We start from the raw sequence: 18,159 nt of genomic DNA, 5'->3' as shown, positions 1-18,159 counted from the left end.
TTAGTGTAATAGTTACACCACGATTAAGTGGACCACCTTCAAGTATAACATCACTACCACTATCTTCATTACGTCCAACTAGTGAGCTTTCTTCACTAGTTCGTATCAAGAATTATGCACAAAAAAGCATAGACTAATCTGTAATGTAACATTCGGAAATGGACCCCTTGGGATGTGTCAGTTGCTTCACATACCCTTTAAGTAACTTCATATATCTACAAATTAAGTGTGAGAGTTAAGGGTAATCCATTTTACATTAATAAAAGATTAATGAGTAATTACCTTTCAAAATGATACATCAATCGAAATTGGACAGGACCACATAATAGCACTTCTCGTCCAAGGTGAACAACTAGATGTACCATAAGATCGAAGAATGATCGCAGAAAGTATCTTTCAAAAAAAACAAATTGTTTCAACTACTTCTTTTTTCAACTTTATGATCTCCTTTTTTTCAACAACATGTTGGCAAATGCCATTAAAAAAGTTGCTAAGTTTTATAATTGCCTCTCTTGGACCATCCTCCATCAATCCTCGTATCACCACTATTAGCAATTGTTGCATTAAGACAAGGAACAATTACTAGTGTAAGTTAATGAAACTTAAGGCCCATTAACTTACACTCCTCAACTACTACACAATTACTAATGTTTGAACTATAACCATCAGGTAATTTCAAATCAAATAACATTTGGCAATATATTTTTTCTCTATTTTAGAAAGTGTGTAAGATGGTGTCGGAAGTCGTACAATCCCTTCTTCCTCTACCGGATGCAAGACCTTTTTAATACTAAAATCTTTTAAATCCAATTGACCATTGAGATGATCTTTGAATTTTCCATTAAAGTCCAACAATGTGCTAATAATACTAACACACACATTTTTTTTCTACATGCATAACATCCAAATTGTGACGAATTACCAAAACCTACAAAGTGGAAATAAAAAAATAATAATTTCATTGAAGTTGCATTTTATAAGCATGAAATTTTGATTCTACTTTATTTTAAAATAGTATGGTAGGTTGAAAAATATAGATTTCTTCTTCCACATTCATTCCACCTTATCATTACGACTTCTCTTCTTAGAGTTCTTTTTTTTTCCAAAATCATTAGTAATTTGATTTAGTTGTTCAACAATTTCTATACCACTCAAAATTGGAGGGGGGCTCTTTCTTCTATAGCTCCATTGAACCAAGATTTTTTAGACCTATATGGGTGATCAAGCAGTAGAAATCTCCTAGTACCTTGGAATGAAAACGTTTTACTATGTTTCAGCCTGGTTGCACACGTATGATTCCCACAAATTGGGCAGGTTGTTCTACCTTTGGTTGTACATCCAGCAAGATTTCTGTATGCAGGAAAATCATTTATGGTCCACAACAGCATTGCCTTCATATTGAAGAAGATTTTGTCAAATGCATAGTATGCATGAACTCCGTTATTCCACAATTCATTTAAGTCTTTTATAAGTGGCTCCAAATAAATGTCAATATCATTTACAGGTTGTTTAAGACCAGGAATAAATAATGACAAAAATGTGTTCTCATCTTTCATGCAAAACCATGGTGGTAGATTATAAATAACAAGCATTATTGGCCACCAACTATACGTATAGCTTAAATTTTTAAAGGGATTAATTCAATCAGCAGCTAGCCCAAGTCTAAGGTTGCATGGTTCAAGATTAAAATTTGGCCATCTTTCATTAATTGCATCGCAAGCTGGTGTATCCACTGGATGTCGCATCTTTCCATCAACACTTTTATGAGTGAAATGCCACCTTAAGTTTTCAGCCATTTCTTTTGATCTATGCAATCTTTTAAATATACGTATTATTAGAAAATACCTTAAAATTTTGGCTGTCTCACCAACTCTAATAGTCTTTGTGTGTTTATCTACTTTCCATCTAGAAACACTACACTTAGGACAAACTTCCATTTGAGCCTTCTCCTTTGTAAGAAAACAACAATCATTAATACAAGCATCTATCTTTTGATATTTCAAATCAAAACTTCTCCAAAATTTCTTAACTGAGTACATAGAATTAAGAAGCACATTATTTTCTGGAAACATATCACGTAGAGTTCTAACATTCCAATAAAACTTGTATATATCCAACCATTTAGATTCTTCAACTTATAAAAAGCAACAATTGATGAAAGTTTTGTATATTTCTTAGATCCTTCATATAAAGGAGTTTCAACATCCTCCAAATTCTTTTGAAGATCTTCATCAACTTGTCTGCCTTCCCCACCTTCACCACCTCTACAAGCTATATCATTGTCCATACCATCCATGCGAGTTGTCATGTATAAATTAAACACATCCATATCATCTGAAGCTTCCTCAATGCATGTTTCCACGGGTTTCTCTCCATGATGAACCCAAACGCGATAAGATAGATCCATTCCCTTTAAGACTAAGTGCTCAAAAATATCATCAATGTGATGATGGTATAAGTTTCGACAATTCTTGCACGAACAAATTATTGTATTTGGAAAACCATAATTTATTTCTACCGCTTTTACAAATTCCCATGTTGCATTCATGTATTCTTTTGTAAGCCCTATAAATTACTAGTAATTAAAAGTATTTTATGAAATAATACCTATTTAGATTCACCCATTTTTTATTCAACATTATCTAGTGTAAGAAAAAGTACTCTCCACCTTCTACTTTGTAATACGACTTCAACATACTACAACAAATTATATAACAAAACACTACACATTAGTTTGTGAACCTTAAAAAAAGTAAATAACATTCACATACAACTAATTAAGTTGCCCATGACTCATTTAGGAATCACATGCAATAGCAAAAACATCACAGAACATCAGAAAACATTTCCCCAAATTTACTAATCTAGTCATTTGTCAGATTCAAATCAAAATATTCAAATAACACACAAGTTTTCATCCTTATATCACCACAACACACAAAATTCTCATAACTTACTTCACTAAGACACACAATTTCTAAATCTCCTGTTATCACCGTAGCACATAATTCTCATAACCTACTTCACTATGGATGAATATTTAAGATATTCAAACTCTACTAAATTTATACAATTTCTACTCAAAATTGTAAAAAATTCAAAATTAACAAGAATAAAATATCAAATAAAGCATACCTCTTGCAATGAGCTACTTATCCAATACTATAAGATTAATCCAAATGAAAACCAAATCAAAATCAATATAATAAACCAATTAGATTTATAATAAAACTAATATATTCAACAACAAAAAGTAATAAAACCAATGTTTATAAGGGTCCTTATATGATTGTCAAAATCAGTAACAACATCCTATTTCATCTAGCAAGTTTCCAACTTGTCCATATCATATGTTTCTAACGAGATGCACCTAATAGCATCAATTGGGTGGAGGGGTAAACAAGAATTCACCAAATGGAAAATTGTCCCTGTAATAGTAAATATATATATATATGTATATATATATGTATATATATAGTATAAAATGCACGTATTACCCATCAATTCAATTGAAACAAAAAGACAATAACAAAAAAATTAAGAAAAAAAAAAATAAATTAATTGTGTAGTATAGTATATATATTTTAGCTTTAGAAGTTTATCTCCATTTTTCTTTTCTTTTTTTTCTATAGAAGTTTTTTTAACCTTTTATTTTCTTTCAAGATTTCACTTATATTATGAGTTAACTGAAATGCATGCCCACTTGTAAGTTATCAGTGTTTTTTTCAAGAAAAAAGAAGAAAAAGAAAATCTATATATATCATAAATGACCCATTGAATGGCTTCCTTGCATCTATAAATTTTCATGTATATCTTATGTTTTTGGGAAGGAAGATATATGGGTCTTTTTCATATATACCCGTTTTTAGACATACTTAACTAAATATACCCAGCATCAAACTCTTAACTAAATATACCCGATTTTATAGCTGTGATTCCTATATTACCCTTACTCATACCGGTTTTATAGTTATAGCTCTTCCTGAATCGATATCTTCCTCTCCAATCAATTTTTTCCACCACCATCGATTTCTCCCTCTCCCATCAATTTCTCCACCACCATCGATTTCTCCTTCTCCCATCGATTTTCTACCACCATTGATTTCTCTTTCTCTCATCGATTTTCCACCACCATCTCCACTGCACTGCTGTTCCACCATCTCCATTGCACTGTTGTTCATCAATTTTCCCCTTCTGTTCCTCTGCCACAACCACTCAAATCTGCTTGGTGAGTTCTTCTTTCTTTTAAGACTAAATTTCTCTCTTCCTCCTTCCTCAATTTTTATTTTTTTTAAAATTTTTTGAACTGTATGTGTTTGTTGCAATCATACATATAAATTAACATTCATGTGTGTATAAAAATTTAGTGAAGTTAAATGAAATTGAATATTTCATATTATACATAATTTAAAATGCCTTCTAAGTGTTTGTTAAAATTACTCAATAAAACTGTGACTATGTTATTGCAAAAAATCTGCCACTGGGATTATTATCATTATCATGGAGAGTTTTTCTTCATTTTCACAAATTTATAGTGCTAGGAGATTGTTAATAAAATGCCTCTATGTAAACTATAAATTTCTGGTATAAAAAAGAGTTTGTTGATCTTTATTTATATGATTTTCAAATTTATATGTTTTTATTTTAATGCTACATTTGGCTCTTTGATTTGGAATTAAATATACTGGAATAAATTCTTAAACTTGTCTGATGATTGACATGTGTGATGGCCATTTCTGGGATCATTATTCTTGTACCTATTTGTCCAAAATTGTTGGTTTAATTGATTTTATATTTTCTGTAGGTTTGTACTTGATAGAGCAGGTCTTGATCTAAGTAAACAAACACTGTTGCCAGCTTGAACAAATAATTAGATTTTATCCTGACATTAAATTTGAAGGTCTGTAGCTTGAACTCAATGAAAGCTTTTGTTAATTGGCATGATTATGTTAGATATTATACTAAGGTTCTGTTAAATTAATTTAGAGTTTGTTTTTATGTAACTGTTTACCTAAATGAACAACTGGGTAAGGATACAGCTGTTAAAATATTGTTTTGGTGTATTAATGAAACACTATAAATACAAAGCTCAGTAGCTCAATCCATTACTTGATCAGAGCTTTTATCAAACACTTTCTATTCTTTAAATGCTATCAGCCAAAATTATCAATCCTCTTCTTCAGCTTTCTCTTGTTTCTTTTACTTTCTTGATTCTTCAATGACTTCCGACACTTCTCACAGTAATGCTTTAGTGGTAGAATCTTCCACCCCTCCAATGAAAACTCCTTTCTGTGACTTCTCTGCCCTCACTGCTCAACTATTGTAGAATAAAGAAGGATTTGTTTGTCTTGACTAGCTTTGGCATATGTTACTGAACATTGTAGCTGAACATCAGACTCTCTTAACTGCCTCTCAAGGAAATCAACCTTGTCAGAGGCATGAGGACCACTCTTAAGAAGGCCCAGCTCTTCATTAATCTCCATATTGGACACTTGGTTTCAGCATTTTCAGCCTTACTTTTTGCTTTACATATCCTCACTTCAGAATCTGCAATTACATTTTCCATTTCATTGATTATGCAACATAGAGCATTAATCTCTTCCTGACTACCATCTACAGAATACTTTGCAATCAGCAGCAGAAACTCAGATTCTTTCAGCTCTTTATCAAGCAATCTGACCTTTTCACCCAAAGTAAAGGCTTTTTAATTGGCAAGAATTATTTTATCTTCAGCATCTCTCAATTTTGATTTTAGTATGTTTGTCTATGCAACAAGCAAGTCATTAAATTTTGCATTGCTCCTTTCCAGCTTGCTAAAAGAATTTTCTTTAGCCTTCAATTCTTCCTTCGAACCTTCAAGCTTTGATTTTAGCCGAGTAGCTGAACTTTTCAAACTTAGCTGGAGTGTCTGCAATTGACCAAACAAATGCCATGAAACATTTGATCTAAGCCATTTAAGGCTTGCGGTTTAAATTTTAATGCAAGTGGTTTAAATTTTAAGCCTTCTGGTTTAAATTTAAAGCTTAGTGGTTTAAATTTCAAACCTAGGGGTTTAAAGATACTTGGTTTATAATTTAAGCTTAAATGGATAAAAATTTATAAATTGTGGTTTAAATATGATGTCATTTAAGCCTTGTGGTTCAGATTTATAAATAGTGGTTTAAGTTTTAAGACATTTGGTTTAAAATTATAAAGATTTTATATTAGATTCACACATTACATTATATAGATTAAAATAGAGTATGTTTATGACTTAAGCCTAAATGAATAAAACTTAAACCTTGTGGATTAAATTTTGATGCCATTTAAGTTTAGTGGTTCATATTTTAAGTTATTTAAGACTTGCGGATTAAATTTTAATGCAAGTAGTTTAAATTTTAAGCCTTGTGGTTTAAATTTAAAGCTTAGTGGTTTAAATTTCAAAACTAAGGGTTTAAATATACTAGATTTATAATTTAAACTTTGGTGGAGATATCAGCCCTCTTGAAATGCTGGGGTACGAGAGTTTGAGCCTCTCATATGCTCATTTGTAAATCTTTCATTGTTATTAATAAAGTTGTTCTTGAGAAATTTCATTATTGGATTTGGAACTAAGAGATAATTGTTATTACCTAAGAAAGATCTATCACATAACAAAAAACCTTATGCAAAGAATAACAACTATTTACTTTTGGAAGATCATAAACTATTTTTATTATATGTAATAATAATGGTAACTAAAAACTATTATATGATTCTTTACAACTCACTCGAAAGTGCATTCTTAATTCCTTTTATGGATATGTCATGAGTAAGTGAGTTTTAGCAATTTTCTTTGTTTCCCAACTACACAATATATATACTTTTTGCTAGTGATTTTCTTGGTCTTATAGAAGTGCAAGATGGTACTTCATTGATTATGGAACATAGAGCATTAAGCTCTTCCTGACTCCCATCTACAGAATACTTTGCATTCAGCAACAGAAACACAGATTCTTTCAGCTCTTTATCAAGCAATCTGACCTTTTCACCCAAAGTAAAGGCTTTTGAATTGGCAAGAATTATTTTATCTTCAGCATCTCTCAAATTGGATTTTAGTTCGTTTGTCTATGCAACAAGCAAATCATTAAATTTTGCATTGCTACTTTCCAACTTTGATCTCAGCCGAGAAGCTGAACTTTTAAAACTCAGCTGGAGTGTCTGCAATTGACCCAACAGCTCTTTTGAAATTCCCACTGAAACCACAGCCATATTATCCGCCACAAACAATCTTTCCCGAACATCTTTTGTTTCATCTCCCATGCAGTATACTTCTTGTTCTGATGAGACCAACCTTTGATTTAGCACTTCTTCAACTTGTCTTAATGCTGTCATTTTCTTTTCGAGATCCATTTCACTTGCCAAAGATTTTTCCAGCATCCTCAAAATATGTCTTTGTTGTTCAGCAGATTGAATCCTAATTTTAAGAACAATGTTGTAAATTATGAAAGTATTAGTTTAAATTTTGAGCCATTGAATGTTTGAGGTTTAAATTTTGTTGTAAAATAACATTATTATCTTCATCTTCACGATAAACATCTTTTGCATTACTTCGATTCTTCTTATTGAGACACAAATATTATTGACACTTAGTTTTGCAAAAATTGTGTTTGCCTTGAGTTGAGTGAAGTTAAGGCAAAAAGTATATTGAATTGATTTTTTTTTTAATTTCTATCCAAGATAAAGGAATAAGCTCTCATGGTTGTGTTATTTTTTATTGCAGGAAATGGATAAGATAATGTTATTTGTAGTTTTTAACTGAAGATGGAATGCAAACAACAAATATATTGATCATGAAGTGAAAATATTGATGGTGGAAAAGGATATCAAGTACGTGGAATTGGTAAACAAGATATACAAAGAGCTCAGATTGAATGAAAGATTGATTTCAACAAACTTGATTTTTGATGCAAAGGAATGAAGATAGAAAGTGATGAGAATTTACAAGTTTATCTAAACTTGAACAAGACTGTGGAAGAGTTGAAAAAATGTCCTCTCATCGTTGAAGTAGAACAGAGAAATCAAACCATTTCTTTGCCAAGAGAAGCTAGCATTCCATCTGCTTTAGCAAGCAATGCAACAAGTCACAGTTTGACTCTCACAGACCCCAATACGAATACTGCAAGCACTAGCAAGATGAAGAGCGCCTCAACACAAGAATCCAACAAAATTACAGAACACGGGCAAGAAGCTCAATCACCTCTGCATGTGTTGCCGAATATGGAGATTGAAGACATAAGAGTCAATTATGTTTTCAAGAATAAGACTGATCTAAAACATACACTTGCGAAAATATCCATCAAGAAATACTTTCAGTACAGAATTGAAAAATCATGTTCAGAAGCATTTTGGGCAAAATGCATAGATGAGAATTGTGGCTGGTATGTATGTGCAAGAAGCTCAAAAGTATCAGACTACTTTCGAGTTATCAAATAGACAAGCAAGTGCAAAAGTCATCAGTAGTTACTTCAAAGAGAAGTTTCGTGACCCAGGATCAACCTATCGACTAAGGAAAATAATACGAGACATGAGAGATGAACATGGGGTAGGTGTAACGTACAATAAAGCATGGAGAGAAAAAACACTTGCAGCTGATGATGTTAGAGGGTCAAATGAGGAAAGTTATGCATTGTTGCCTTCATATTTGTATATGTTACAGTTGGCCAACACAAGAACTATCACAAGAGTATGTAAAGATGAAGAAAACAGGTATGAATAATATTTATGATTTGCATTCCTATATTCAGCGTTTAACTGTTTACAATCCATATCTTACATCTCTAGGAATTGGTCGTTTTTTTCTTTAAATTTTACAGGTTTAAATACATGTTTATTGCTTTTGGTGCTTCATTGGATGGATGGAAGCAATGTAGACCAGTTATAGTGGTAGATGGAACTGTGAATGCCAAAAATTGACCAGGGCCATAGTCAACAGTTTCCCTTAATTAGCCTCGAGCAACCAAAGCAGCCTAATATCTTGTCCGACGCGAGACCCATGTCTCACACGAGCCCTTAGCGAAAGTGCCCGGAAGGACCTAAGGGGCCTCGCTATGCAAGGCTGCCCTTCCCCTACGGCCTCGCCCCATGGCCTCGCCCATGCACTCGGCCCCATGGCCTTGCGCCCATGCCCTCGGCCCCATGGCCTCGCCCCATGGCCTCGCCCATGCACTCGGCCCCATGGCCTCGCCCCATGGCCTTGCGCCCATGCCCTCGGCCCCATGGCCTCGCCCCATGGCCTCGCCCATGCACTCGGCCCCATGGCCTCGCCCATCCACACGCCCCACGGCCTCGTCCCATGGCCTCGCCCATGCACTCGGCCCCACGGCCTCGCCCCATGGCCTCGCCCATGCACTCAGCCCCATGGCCTCGCCCCATGGCCTCACCCATGCACTCGGCCCCACGGCCTCGCCCCATGGCCTCGCCCATGCACTCGGCCCCACGGCCTCGCCCCATGGCCTCGCCCATGCACTCGGCCCCACGGCCTCCCCCCCTTGTCCTCGCCCATGCACTCGGCCCCACGGCCTCGCCCATGCACTCGGCCCCACGGCCTCCCCCCCTTGGCCTTGCCCATGCACTCGGCCCCACGGCCTTGCCCCATGGCCTCGCCCATGCACTCGGCCCCACAGCCTCGCCCCATGGCCTCGCCCATGCACTCGGCCCCACGGCCTCGCCCCATGGCCTCGCCCATGCACTCGGCCCCACGGCCTCGCCTATAACCCTTGCCAAAAGACCCTAACTCTCCTTCTCTTTATTTTTAGCAAAGCCATCATATAACCCAAATGCCCAAACCGAACCCCTTAAATCCCAGCTGAAACTTGCCTATAACCCTTGCCAAAAGACCCTTTTACCCTTTCCTACTAATCTTCCTTAGCTAAACCTCAAAGGACACTTAAGTCTTTACACTTCATTTCAATTCTATCACTTTTTACCTTAAAACTTGTTACCCACAGCAGTAACTAATGGTTACCTAGGTTACTAAATCTCCAATAACCATTACCCGCTAAATCTCAACTTAACCATAAAATTCCCAAAGTACCCCTAGGCTCCTCCCGAGCCGGGTATAGAAATCCCGTTGTGACTCTTAAGTTAACCAGCTCTCTAAGACCGTCTCGGCACGTGCATCACAATAATAAAACCACACCCACGTGGTACAATTCACCGAATACAATTATCACATATCAATACAGTTATGCCCAACATGGCCAAAATTATAATTACGCCCTTCTAACACGATCCGGGCCTACATGCATACTAGTAAACATAGCCATGCATCTCAGTTAAACAAATAGCCAAATAACATGCTTTAAATCATAACCGTGCATTTAACTCATAAAATCACACATAAATCCCAGCCTGCCCTCCTGGCACACTAATCAAGGCCCTTAAGCCTTATTAGCGAATTTGAGTCGTTACACACGGGCCAAGCAAGAGTCCTGGGGTACGCTCGGTAAGTTCAGGCTCAAGGACTCGCCTCTATAGGGATGAGATTCAAGAGTTATATAAAAAGACTCGAAAGCTGGAAACCCAGATAGAGAACATGCAAAAGGTTTTAGATGACCTACTGCGACGAAAGTCAGGCACACCCCCTCCTATGCGTAAAGGGAAGGAGCATGAAAAATGGGAAAGCACTGTCCCCGTAGATGATGGGGGAACCCAACTTTCCGCCAGTAAAACCCCCCAGACAAAGTATCAGGGGGGACCTAGGCCAACGAAAGGTCCCCAAGAGCAAAGGCGGAGGGAAGGTAATGGTCGTAAGAACGAGGCCGAAGCCCCCTCAGAAGGGGCACCCCCTGGCCTAAGAAAAGAGCTCCATGGGGAGAGGTCAGAAGTAAGAGACGTACCCCCCGCGGTTCCAGCGAGGGGCACAACCAAGGCAAGAGATCAGCCCGAGACCCCGCAAAACTCCTTATGCAAAAAGAGGAGGGGGCTAGACACCAAAATGCGAAGCCCTCAGGATAAGATCACCACAGCGCTTGGGGGGGCGCATGGATGACGGAGAATACGACTATAATTCACCCTTCACAAGGGATATTCAGACTGAATGAATGCCCAGTGGCTTCAGAGAGCCTCGCATGACTCCGTACGAGGGTACTACAGACCCAAAATATCACTTAGACTCCTTCAATAACTTGATGAGGATAAGAGGGGTCAACAGCAGAGCAAAGTGTCATTGCTTCGTCGTTACGCTTAAAGGAGTGACATACAAGTGGTTCAGGAGGTTAGGGCCAGGAACAATCAAGTCATGGCAACAATTCTCTGATGAATTTCTTCAGCAACACCACGCAGCGTGTGACTACATCATGCCAACTACCAGCCTCGCTAACATCAAACAAGGCGAGAATGAAAGTTTGAAGGACTACATCCATAGGTTCAGTATAGAAGCAACAAAGGTGGGAGATTTAACCAAAGCGGAGCGCAAGATGGCTATTACAGCCGGAGTTCATCCAGGAAGCAGGTTATGGAGTAACATGCTCAAAAGAGAAGTTTCGAGTTTGGACGACTTCGAGAGAGAGCACAGAAGTACATACTTGTGGAAGAGGGCCATAAGAACCTCCATGATGAAGAAAGCGAACCTCCCTCCAGTGGCCATACTACCAATATGTCTGGGGACTCCATATAAAAGGGGGGCATCGTCCTAGAGGGGTCACTAACCAAGTCTGAGATCGAATGAAGACCATCTAGCCGTGAAAGTCCCCACCTGAGGAGAGATCACCTCATAAGTAGACGCCTGCAAAAAGGGTCTCCAAAGTAGACGCTTCCAAAAAGGGTCTCCAAAGTAGACGCATGCAAAAAGGGTCTCAAAGTAGACGCTTCCAAAAAGGGTCTCAAAGAAGACGCTTGCAAAAAGGGTCTCAAAGAAGACGCTTGCAAAAATAGTACTATGCCTAATGAGGAGAAGGACGCTTCTCGCAACAAATAATAAGCGCGCACAAAAATATATAAAAGGATAACTAGAACCCAAGGGGTCAATATATCTTTATAGATACAATCAAGATGCACCAAAGAGAGACCTACCGAACCCCCTTTCGTGTGGGTTCCAAAGGATCTCGAGAGTGATTAAAAAAAAAAAAAGAGAGAGATAAAAAGAAGAAGAATAAGAAAAACACATAAAAGGATAGCAAAGACCCAAGGGGTCAATATATCCTTACAAGTAAGCAAAGTGCACCAACGGGCACGGATCACCCAGCAATACCGCCAGAGCATAGGGAGTGTAGCATTAATATGAGTCTACCAGGAAGCCTAAAGACTTCCTCATAGACTCGGGGGGCAAGTGTGAATGCCAAAAATTGACCAGGGCCATAGTCAACAGTTTCCCTCAATTAGCCTCGAGTAACCAAAGCAGCCTAATATCTTGTCCGACGCGAGACCCATGTCTCACAGGAGCCCTTAACGAAAGTGCCCGGAAGGACCTAAGGGGCCTCGCTATGCAAGGCTGCCCTTCCCCTACGGCCTCGGCCCCATGGCCTTGCGCCCATGCCCTCGGCCCCATGGCCTCGCCCATGCACTCGGCCCCATGGCCTCGCCCCATGGCCTCGCCCATGCACTCGGCCTCGCCCCATGGCCTCGCCCATGCACTCGGCCCCATGGCCTCCCCCATGCACTCGACCCCACGGCCTCGCCCCATGGCCTCGCCCATGCACTCGGCCCCACGGCCTCGCCCCATGGCCTCGCCCATGCACTCGGCCTCGCCCCATGGCCTCGCCCCATGGCCTCGCCCATGCACTCGGCCCCATGGCCTCCCCCATGCACTCGACCCCACGGCCTCGCCCCATGGCCTCGCCCATGCACTCGGCCCCACGGCCTCGCCCATGCTCTCGGCCCCACGGCCTCGCCCCATGGCCTTGCACCCATGGCCTCGGCCCCATGGTCCCGTGCCCATGGCCTTGGAGGTGAGAATACTCACAAGGGGCAAGGTACACGCATGAATATGGAATGTACCCACAAACCTGAAGAAGTCAGAGTACGGATATGGTACCCCTACCAGACAAGTAGTGGGAACGCCAGGAGTGGGTATGCAAGGATAGGAGTTATGGCCCGTACGTCTATGGCCAGGAGTCAGAGTCGACACCACTACCACCTGCACCACTACGTCTGCCACCACTCCTCTGGCATGAGTACGGACAAGTAGTGGAGACATCCTCCTGACACCTGCTCCTGTACTGGATGTACGACCACAACCTCTGAAGCCACTCCCCTGGCATAGTACTTATGTACCCCTTGGTCTCCTGGAAAACCATGTACCAAGGGCCATTAGAGCCTACTATAAAAGGAACTCTAACATCACCTGAAAAGGGGTTGGAAATTTTACTATAGCAAGGGCTTGAGAGTGAATGAAAGATTGATTTCTCCATTATTGTTCTGTCGTTGCTCTTGAGTTATTTTTTAAGTTTCTACAGCTTTTCCATTAGGGATCTCGACTTGATAATTTTTTCCAACTCAACTTAGTTGACGAGTTCTCACCGTCAACAGGAACATTTTTAAAGACGAAATGTGGAGGTACACTGTATGCAGCTTGTGTTAAAGATGGAAACAATCAAATTTTTCCGCTCGCCTTTGGAATTGGGGATTCAGAAAATGACAATGCATGGATATGGTTCTTTACAAGACTAAAAGAAGCAATAGGAGATCGAGAAAACTTGTGCATAGTATCTGACAGGCATAAAAGCATCAAAAATGCAGTTGAACAAGTGTATCCTGGTGTATATCATGGAGTTTGTCTTTATCATTTGAAGCAAAATCTAAGGACTAAGTTTAGGGGATTACATGTGCATGCCATATTTGAAACTGCTTCAAGAGTGTACTCAGCTCAAGAATATTATTCTGCCATGGCTGAATTACAAAAAAATATCCCTAAAATGACCACTTATCTTTTGGAAGCAAAACCAGAAAAATGGGCTCGGCCATTCTTTCCAACGAAAAGGTATAACATTCTTACAAGTAACATTGCCGAATCTATAAATGCAGCAATTGTGCATGCGAGAGAATTTCCTATAACGTCGTTAATAGAAGCTATAAGAGAGATGCTTCAAAGATGGTTTTCATCAAGAAAAGAAGCAGCAATCAACCAATTTGTTGAGGTGACAAAATGGGAAAATGATGAAATGGAGATCAAACTTGATGTGGCATTTCGAATGAAGGTATGTTATTAAAGTTACATTTATTTTCTTTTTGTTCAGCTTTTAAATTTATTGCTTAATAATTGTATTGTTTCACAGGTAGATGCAATTGATGCAATGAAATCTAGTGTCGCATATGGTGATCGAGTGTTTATTGTCGACTTGGAACAACATATGTGCACATGTAATGAATTTCAACTAAAGGGAATTCTATGTGCACATGCTATTGCAACAATTGAAAGCAAGTACTTGGACAAGTACAAATTTTGCTCAAATTGGTATAAAAATTCTGTTTTGAAACAGACATATGTAGGATCAATTAATCCTCTTCCAGATAAAGTTGATTGGAGTGTCCCAGATGAAATTAAAGGAGATAGCATGAAAGCTCCAAAATTCAAAGTAAAACAAGGACGTCCCAAGAAAAAAAGAATTCCATCAACAGGAGAATTTCCCAAGCATGTTCGAACAGTCAAGTGTGGAAATTGCGGAACATTGGGACATAATAGAAAGAATTGTAAAAGCCAACCAATTCTAAAAGAAGGATAACATTGAGTTGTGAATTGCATACATATCATGATCATTGAGATTGATTATTGTCCTTGAGTACTGTGCATTATGCATGAAAGCATGAACTGTTGTTATCTGTTGCAGTCTAAAGACTATAAAGATGCAATGTTATACATATTTGTTGCGTTGTGGACTTGTGGATAAGAATGTTTATACATTTATTAAAGTACATCTTGTTTTTTATTATATTATTATGTATTTAATTTATGAAAAATAGGAATTGATATTAGTGAGAGATGAATTTGACAGAAAAAGGTTATAAAAGATGATAGATTATCATCTAGAAATTATGACAAATTTATCAATTAATCTTATTTATTTAAGGCTTGCGGTTTAAATTTCTAGGCAAGGTGTTTAAATTTAAAGCTTAGGGGTTTAAATTTTAAGCTTAGGGGTTTAAAATTAAAACATAGTTGGTTAAATAGAGTTGGATTATAAATAGAGCTTAATGGATAAAAATTTAATACCATTTAGCCTTGTGGTTCAAAATTTGATTCCATTTAGGCATGTGGTTCAAAATTTGAAGCCATTTTCATTGTGGTCTAAAGTTTTATGAAAGTGGTTTACATTTAAACCTTAGTGGTTTAAATTTAAAGCTTAGTGGTTTAAATTCTTAGGCAAGTGGTTTAAATTTAAAACTTAACGGTTTAAATTTAAAACTTATTTGTTTAAAGAGACTTGGATTATAAAAATAGCTTAATGGATAAAAATAATTTAAATTTGAGTTCAAAATTAGATGCCATTTATCCCGCCACAGCGCACAGCACCTTTAGACAGTAGAGTCACGACGCTCAGAATGAAAGAAAAAAAATGACAATTTAAATCACTGTGCGCCGCGGCTTTAATGCATTTGTGCCGCAGCGCACAGTTAGTACCCTTAATAATATATATAATTTTTTTTTTGCCAATCACAACTTCTTGTCTAATTTTTTTACCAATAAAGAAATTAGGTTTAAATTTAAATTTAAAGAATAGGGGTTTAAATTTAAAATGTAATGATTAAGGAGAGTATGTTTATGATTTAATTCTAAAGGATTAAAACTTAAACCTTGTGGATTAAATTTTGATGTCATTTAAGTTTATTGGTTCATAGCTTAAGCCATTTCAGGCTTGCGGTTTAAATTTCTAGGCAAGGGGTTTAAATTTTAAGCCTTGTGATTTAAATTTAAAGTTCAGTGGTTTAAATTTAAAACATAGTTGGTTAAAGATAGTTGGATTATAAATAGAGCTTAATATATAAAAATTTGATGCCATTTAGTCTTGTGGTTCAAAATTTGATTCCATTTAGCCATGTGGTCCAAAATTTGATGCCATTTGCATTGTGGTTTAAAGTTTTAGGAAAATGGTTTACATTTAAACCTTAGTGGTTTAAATTAAAAAACTTTGGTTTAAAGAAATTTGAATTATAAGTAGATCTAAATGTATAAAAATTTGATTCAATTTATCCTTGTGGTTCAAAATTTGATGCCATTTAGCATTGGGGATCAAAATTTGATGCTATTTGAATTGTGGTTTAAAATTTTAGGCAAGTGGTTTAAATTTAAACCTTAGTGGTTTACATTTAAAGCTTAGGGGTTTAAATTTTAAACATTGAGGGTAAAAGAGACTTGGATAGTAAATAGAGCTGAATGTTTAAAAATTCATAAATTGTGGTTCAAATTTTGATGTTATTTAGTCTTGTGGTTCAAAAATTGATACCATTTAGCCTAGTGGTTCAATATTTGATGCCATTTGGTTTGTGGTTTACATTCTTAGGTAAGTGGTTTAAATTTAAAGCAAAACGGTTTAAAATTAAAGCTTAGTGGTTTAAATAGACTTGGATTATAAATAGAGCTTAATGGATAAATTTTTTAAAATCGCTATTAAAATTTGGTGCCATTTACCCCGCCGCGGTGCACAGACCCTTTAGATATTAGAGCCGCGACACTCAGAATGTAACAAAAAATGGCAAATAATGTCACTGCGAGCCGCGGCTCTAATTTATTTGGGCCGCGGCGCCCAGTTCATACCTAAAATAATTTTTTTTTTTTTTTTGCCACTAACAACTTCTGGTCTAAAATTTTTGACCAATAAAGAAATTAGGTTTAAATTTAAAGTTTAGGGTTTTAAAATTAAAAATAATTGGTTAAATAGAGTTTGATTATAAGTAGAGCTTACTGTATAAAAATTTGATACCATTTAGCATTGTGGTTTAACGTTTTAGGCAAGTGGTTTAAATTTAAACCTTAGTGGTTTACATTTAAAGCTTAATGGTTTAAAATTCATAACATTGAGGGTAAAAGAGGCTTTGATTATGAATAGAGCTGAATGGATAAAAATTCATAAATTGTGAATCAAAATTTGATGATATTTAGCCTTGTAGTTCAAATTTTGATGTTTAGCTCAGGGGTTCAGAATTTGATGCCATTTAGCCAAGGGGTTTCAAATTTGATGTCATTTGGTAAGTCATTGTTGTCTAAAGAGACTAGGATTATAAATAGAGCTTAACAGAAAAATTTATAATTGTGGTTTAAAATTTGATTCCATTTAGAGTTGTGGTTCAAAATTTGATTATATTTAGCCATGTGGTTCAAAATTTGATGCCTTTTGGATTGTGGTTTAAAGTTTTAGGCAAGTGGTTTAAATTTAAACCTTAGTGGTTTACATTTAAAGCTTAATGGTTTATAATTTTTTTTTTCCAATCACAACTTCTGATTTAAATTTAAAGGATAGGGGTTTAAATTTTAAACGTAATGATTAAACAGAGAATGTTTATGTTTATGTTTTAAGACTAAAGAATTAAAACTTAAACCTTGTGGATTTAATTTTGATATCATTTAAGTTTAGTTGTTCATAGGTTAAGCCATTTAAGGCTTGCGGTTTAAATTTCTAGGCAATGGGTTTAAATTTTAAGCTTAGGGGTTTAAATTTAAAACATAGTTGGTTAAAAAGAGTGTTGGATTATAAATAGAGCTTAATGGATAAAAATTTGATACCATTTAGCCTTGTGGTTTAAAGTTTAAGGCAAGTGGTTTAAATTTAAACCTTAGTGGCTTAAATTTAAAGATTAAAACATTGAGGGTAAAAGCAATTTGTATTATAAATAGAGCTGAGTGGATAAAAATTCGTAAATTGTGAATCACAATTTGATGATATTTAGCCTAGGGGTTCAAAATTTGAAACCATTTGGTTTGTGGTTTAAATTCTTATGCAAGTGGTTTAAATTTAAAGCTTAACGGTTTAAATTTAATGCTTAGTGATTTAAAGATACTTGGATTATAAATAGAGCTTAACTGATATATTTTGATGCCATTTGGATTGTGGTTTAAATTTTCATGAAAGAGGTTTAATTTTAAAGTTTAGGGGTTTAAATTTAAAGCTTAGTGGTTTAAATTTAAGACATTGTGGTTTAAAGAGACTTGGATTATAAATATAGCTTAATGGATAAAAATTTATAAATTATGGTTCAAAATTTGAT

The 18,159-nt window shown here is 36.6% G+C and overlaps 2 protein-coding genes across 2 annotated transcripts; one reads left to right on the top strand and one right to left on the bottom strand.

Moving 5' to 3' along the window:
- Positions 1–5,401: 5,401 nt before the first annotated feature.
- LOC133806943 (WPP domain-interacting tail-anchored protein 1-like) lies at positions 5,402–7,566 on the bottom strand. Its single transcript, XM_062245036.1, has 5 exons — positions 7,529–7,566; positions 7,222–7,435; positions 6,889–7,086; positions 5,774–5,908; positions 5,402–5,680 (listed from the first exon to the last, which is right to left on the bottom strand). The coding sequence occupies exons 1-5, from the start codon at positions 7,564–7,566 to the stop codon at positions 5,402–5,404; spliced, it is 864 nt and encodes a 287-aa protein (XP_062101020.1).
- Positions 7,567–8,545: 979 nt separating this feature from the next.
- LOC133806942 (protein FAR1-RELATED SEQUENCE 4-like) lies at positions 8,546–14,846 on the top strand. Its single transcript, XM_062245035.1, has 5 exons — positions 8,546–8,727; positions 8,835–8,887; positions 13,531–14,156; positions 14,235–14,534; positions 14,787–14,846. Exons 1-5 carry the CDS (start codon positions 8,546–8,548, stop codon positions 14,844–14,846), a joined length of 1,221 nt encoding a protein of 406 aa, XP_062101019.1.
- Positions 14,847–18,159: the final 3,313 nt, after the last annotated feature.

The sequence above is a fragment of the Humulus lupulus genome, chromosome X (genome assembly GCF_963169125.1).
Source record: "Humulus lupulus chromosome X, drHumLupu1.1, whole genome shotgun sequence".
NCBI classification, from domain to species: domain Eukaryota; kingdom Viridiplantae; phylum Streptophyta; class Magnoliopsida; order Rosales; family Cannabaceae; genus Humulus; species Humulus lupulus.
The sequence above is the reverse complement of the archived record's forward strand: the minus strand, read 5'-3'. Positions and strand labels throughout refer to the sequence as shown.

Bases quoted from the DNA above. Each gene is read 5' to 3' on its own strand.
- LOC133806943 (XM_062245036.1), bottom strand. From the start codon at position 7,566: ATGCAAAAGATGTTTATCGTGAAGATGAAGATAATAAT. The intron at 7,436-7,528 runs GTTATTTTACAA...TCTTAAAATTAG, and splicing joins GTGAAGATGAAGATAATAAT to GATTCAATCTGCTGAACAAC. The intron at 7,087-7,221 runs GTTTCAGTGGGA...CTTGTTGCATAG, and splicing joins TGGCGGATAATATGGCTGTG to ACAAACGAACTAAAATCCAA.
- LOC133806942 (XM_062245035.1), top strand. From the start codon at position 8,546: ATGAGAGATGAACATGGGGTAGGTGTAACGTACAATAAAGCATGGAGA. The intron at 8,728-8,834 runs GTATGAATAATA...TAAATTTTACAG, and splicing joins TGTAAAGATGAAGAAAACAG to GTTTAAATACATGTTTATTG. The intron at 8,888-13,530 runs GTAGACCAGTTA...CACTGTATGCAG, and splicing joins ATTGGATGGATGGAAGCAAT to CTTGTGTTAAAGATGGAAAC.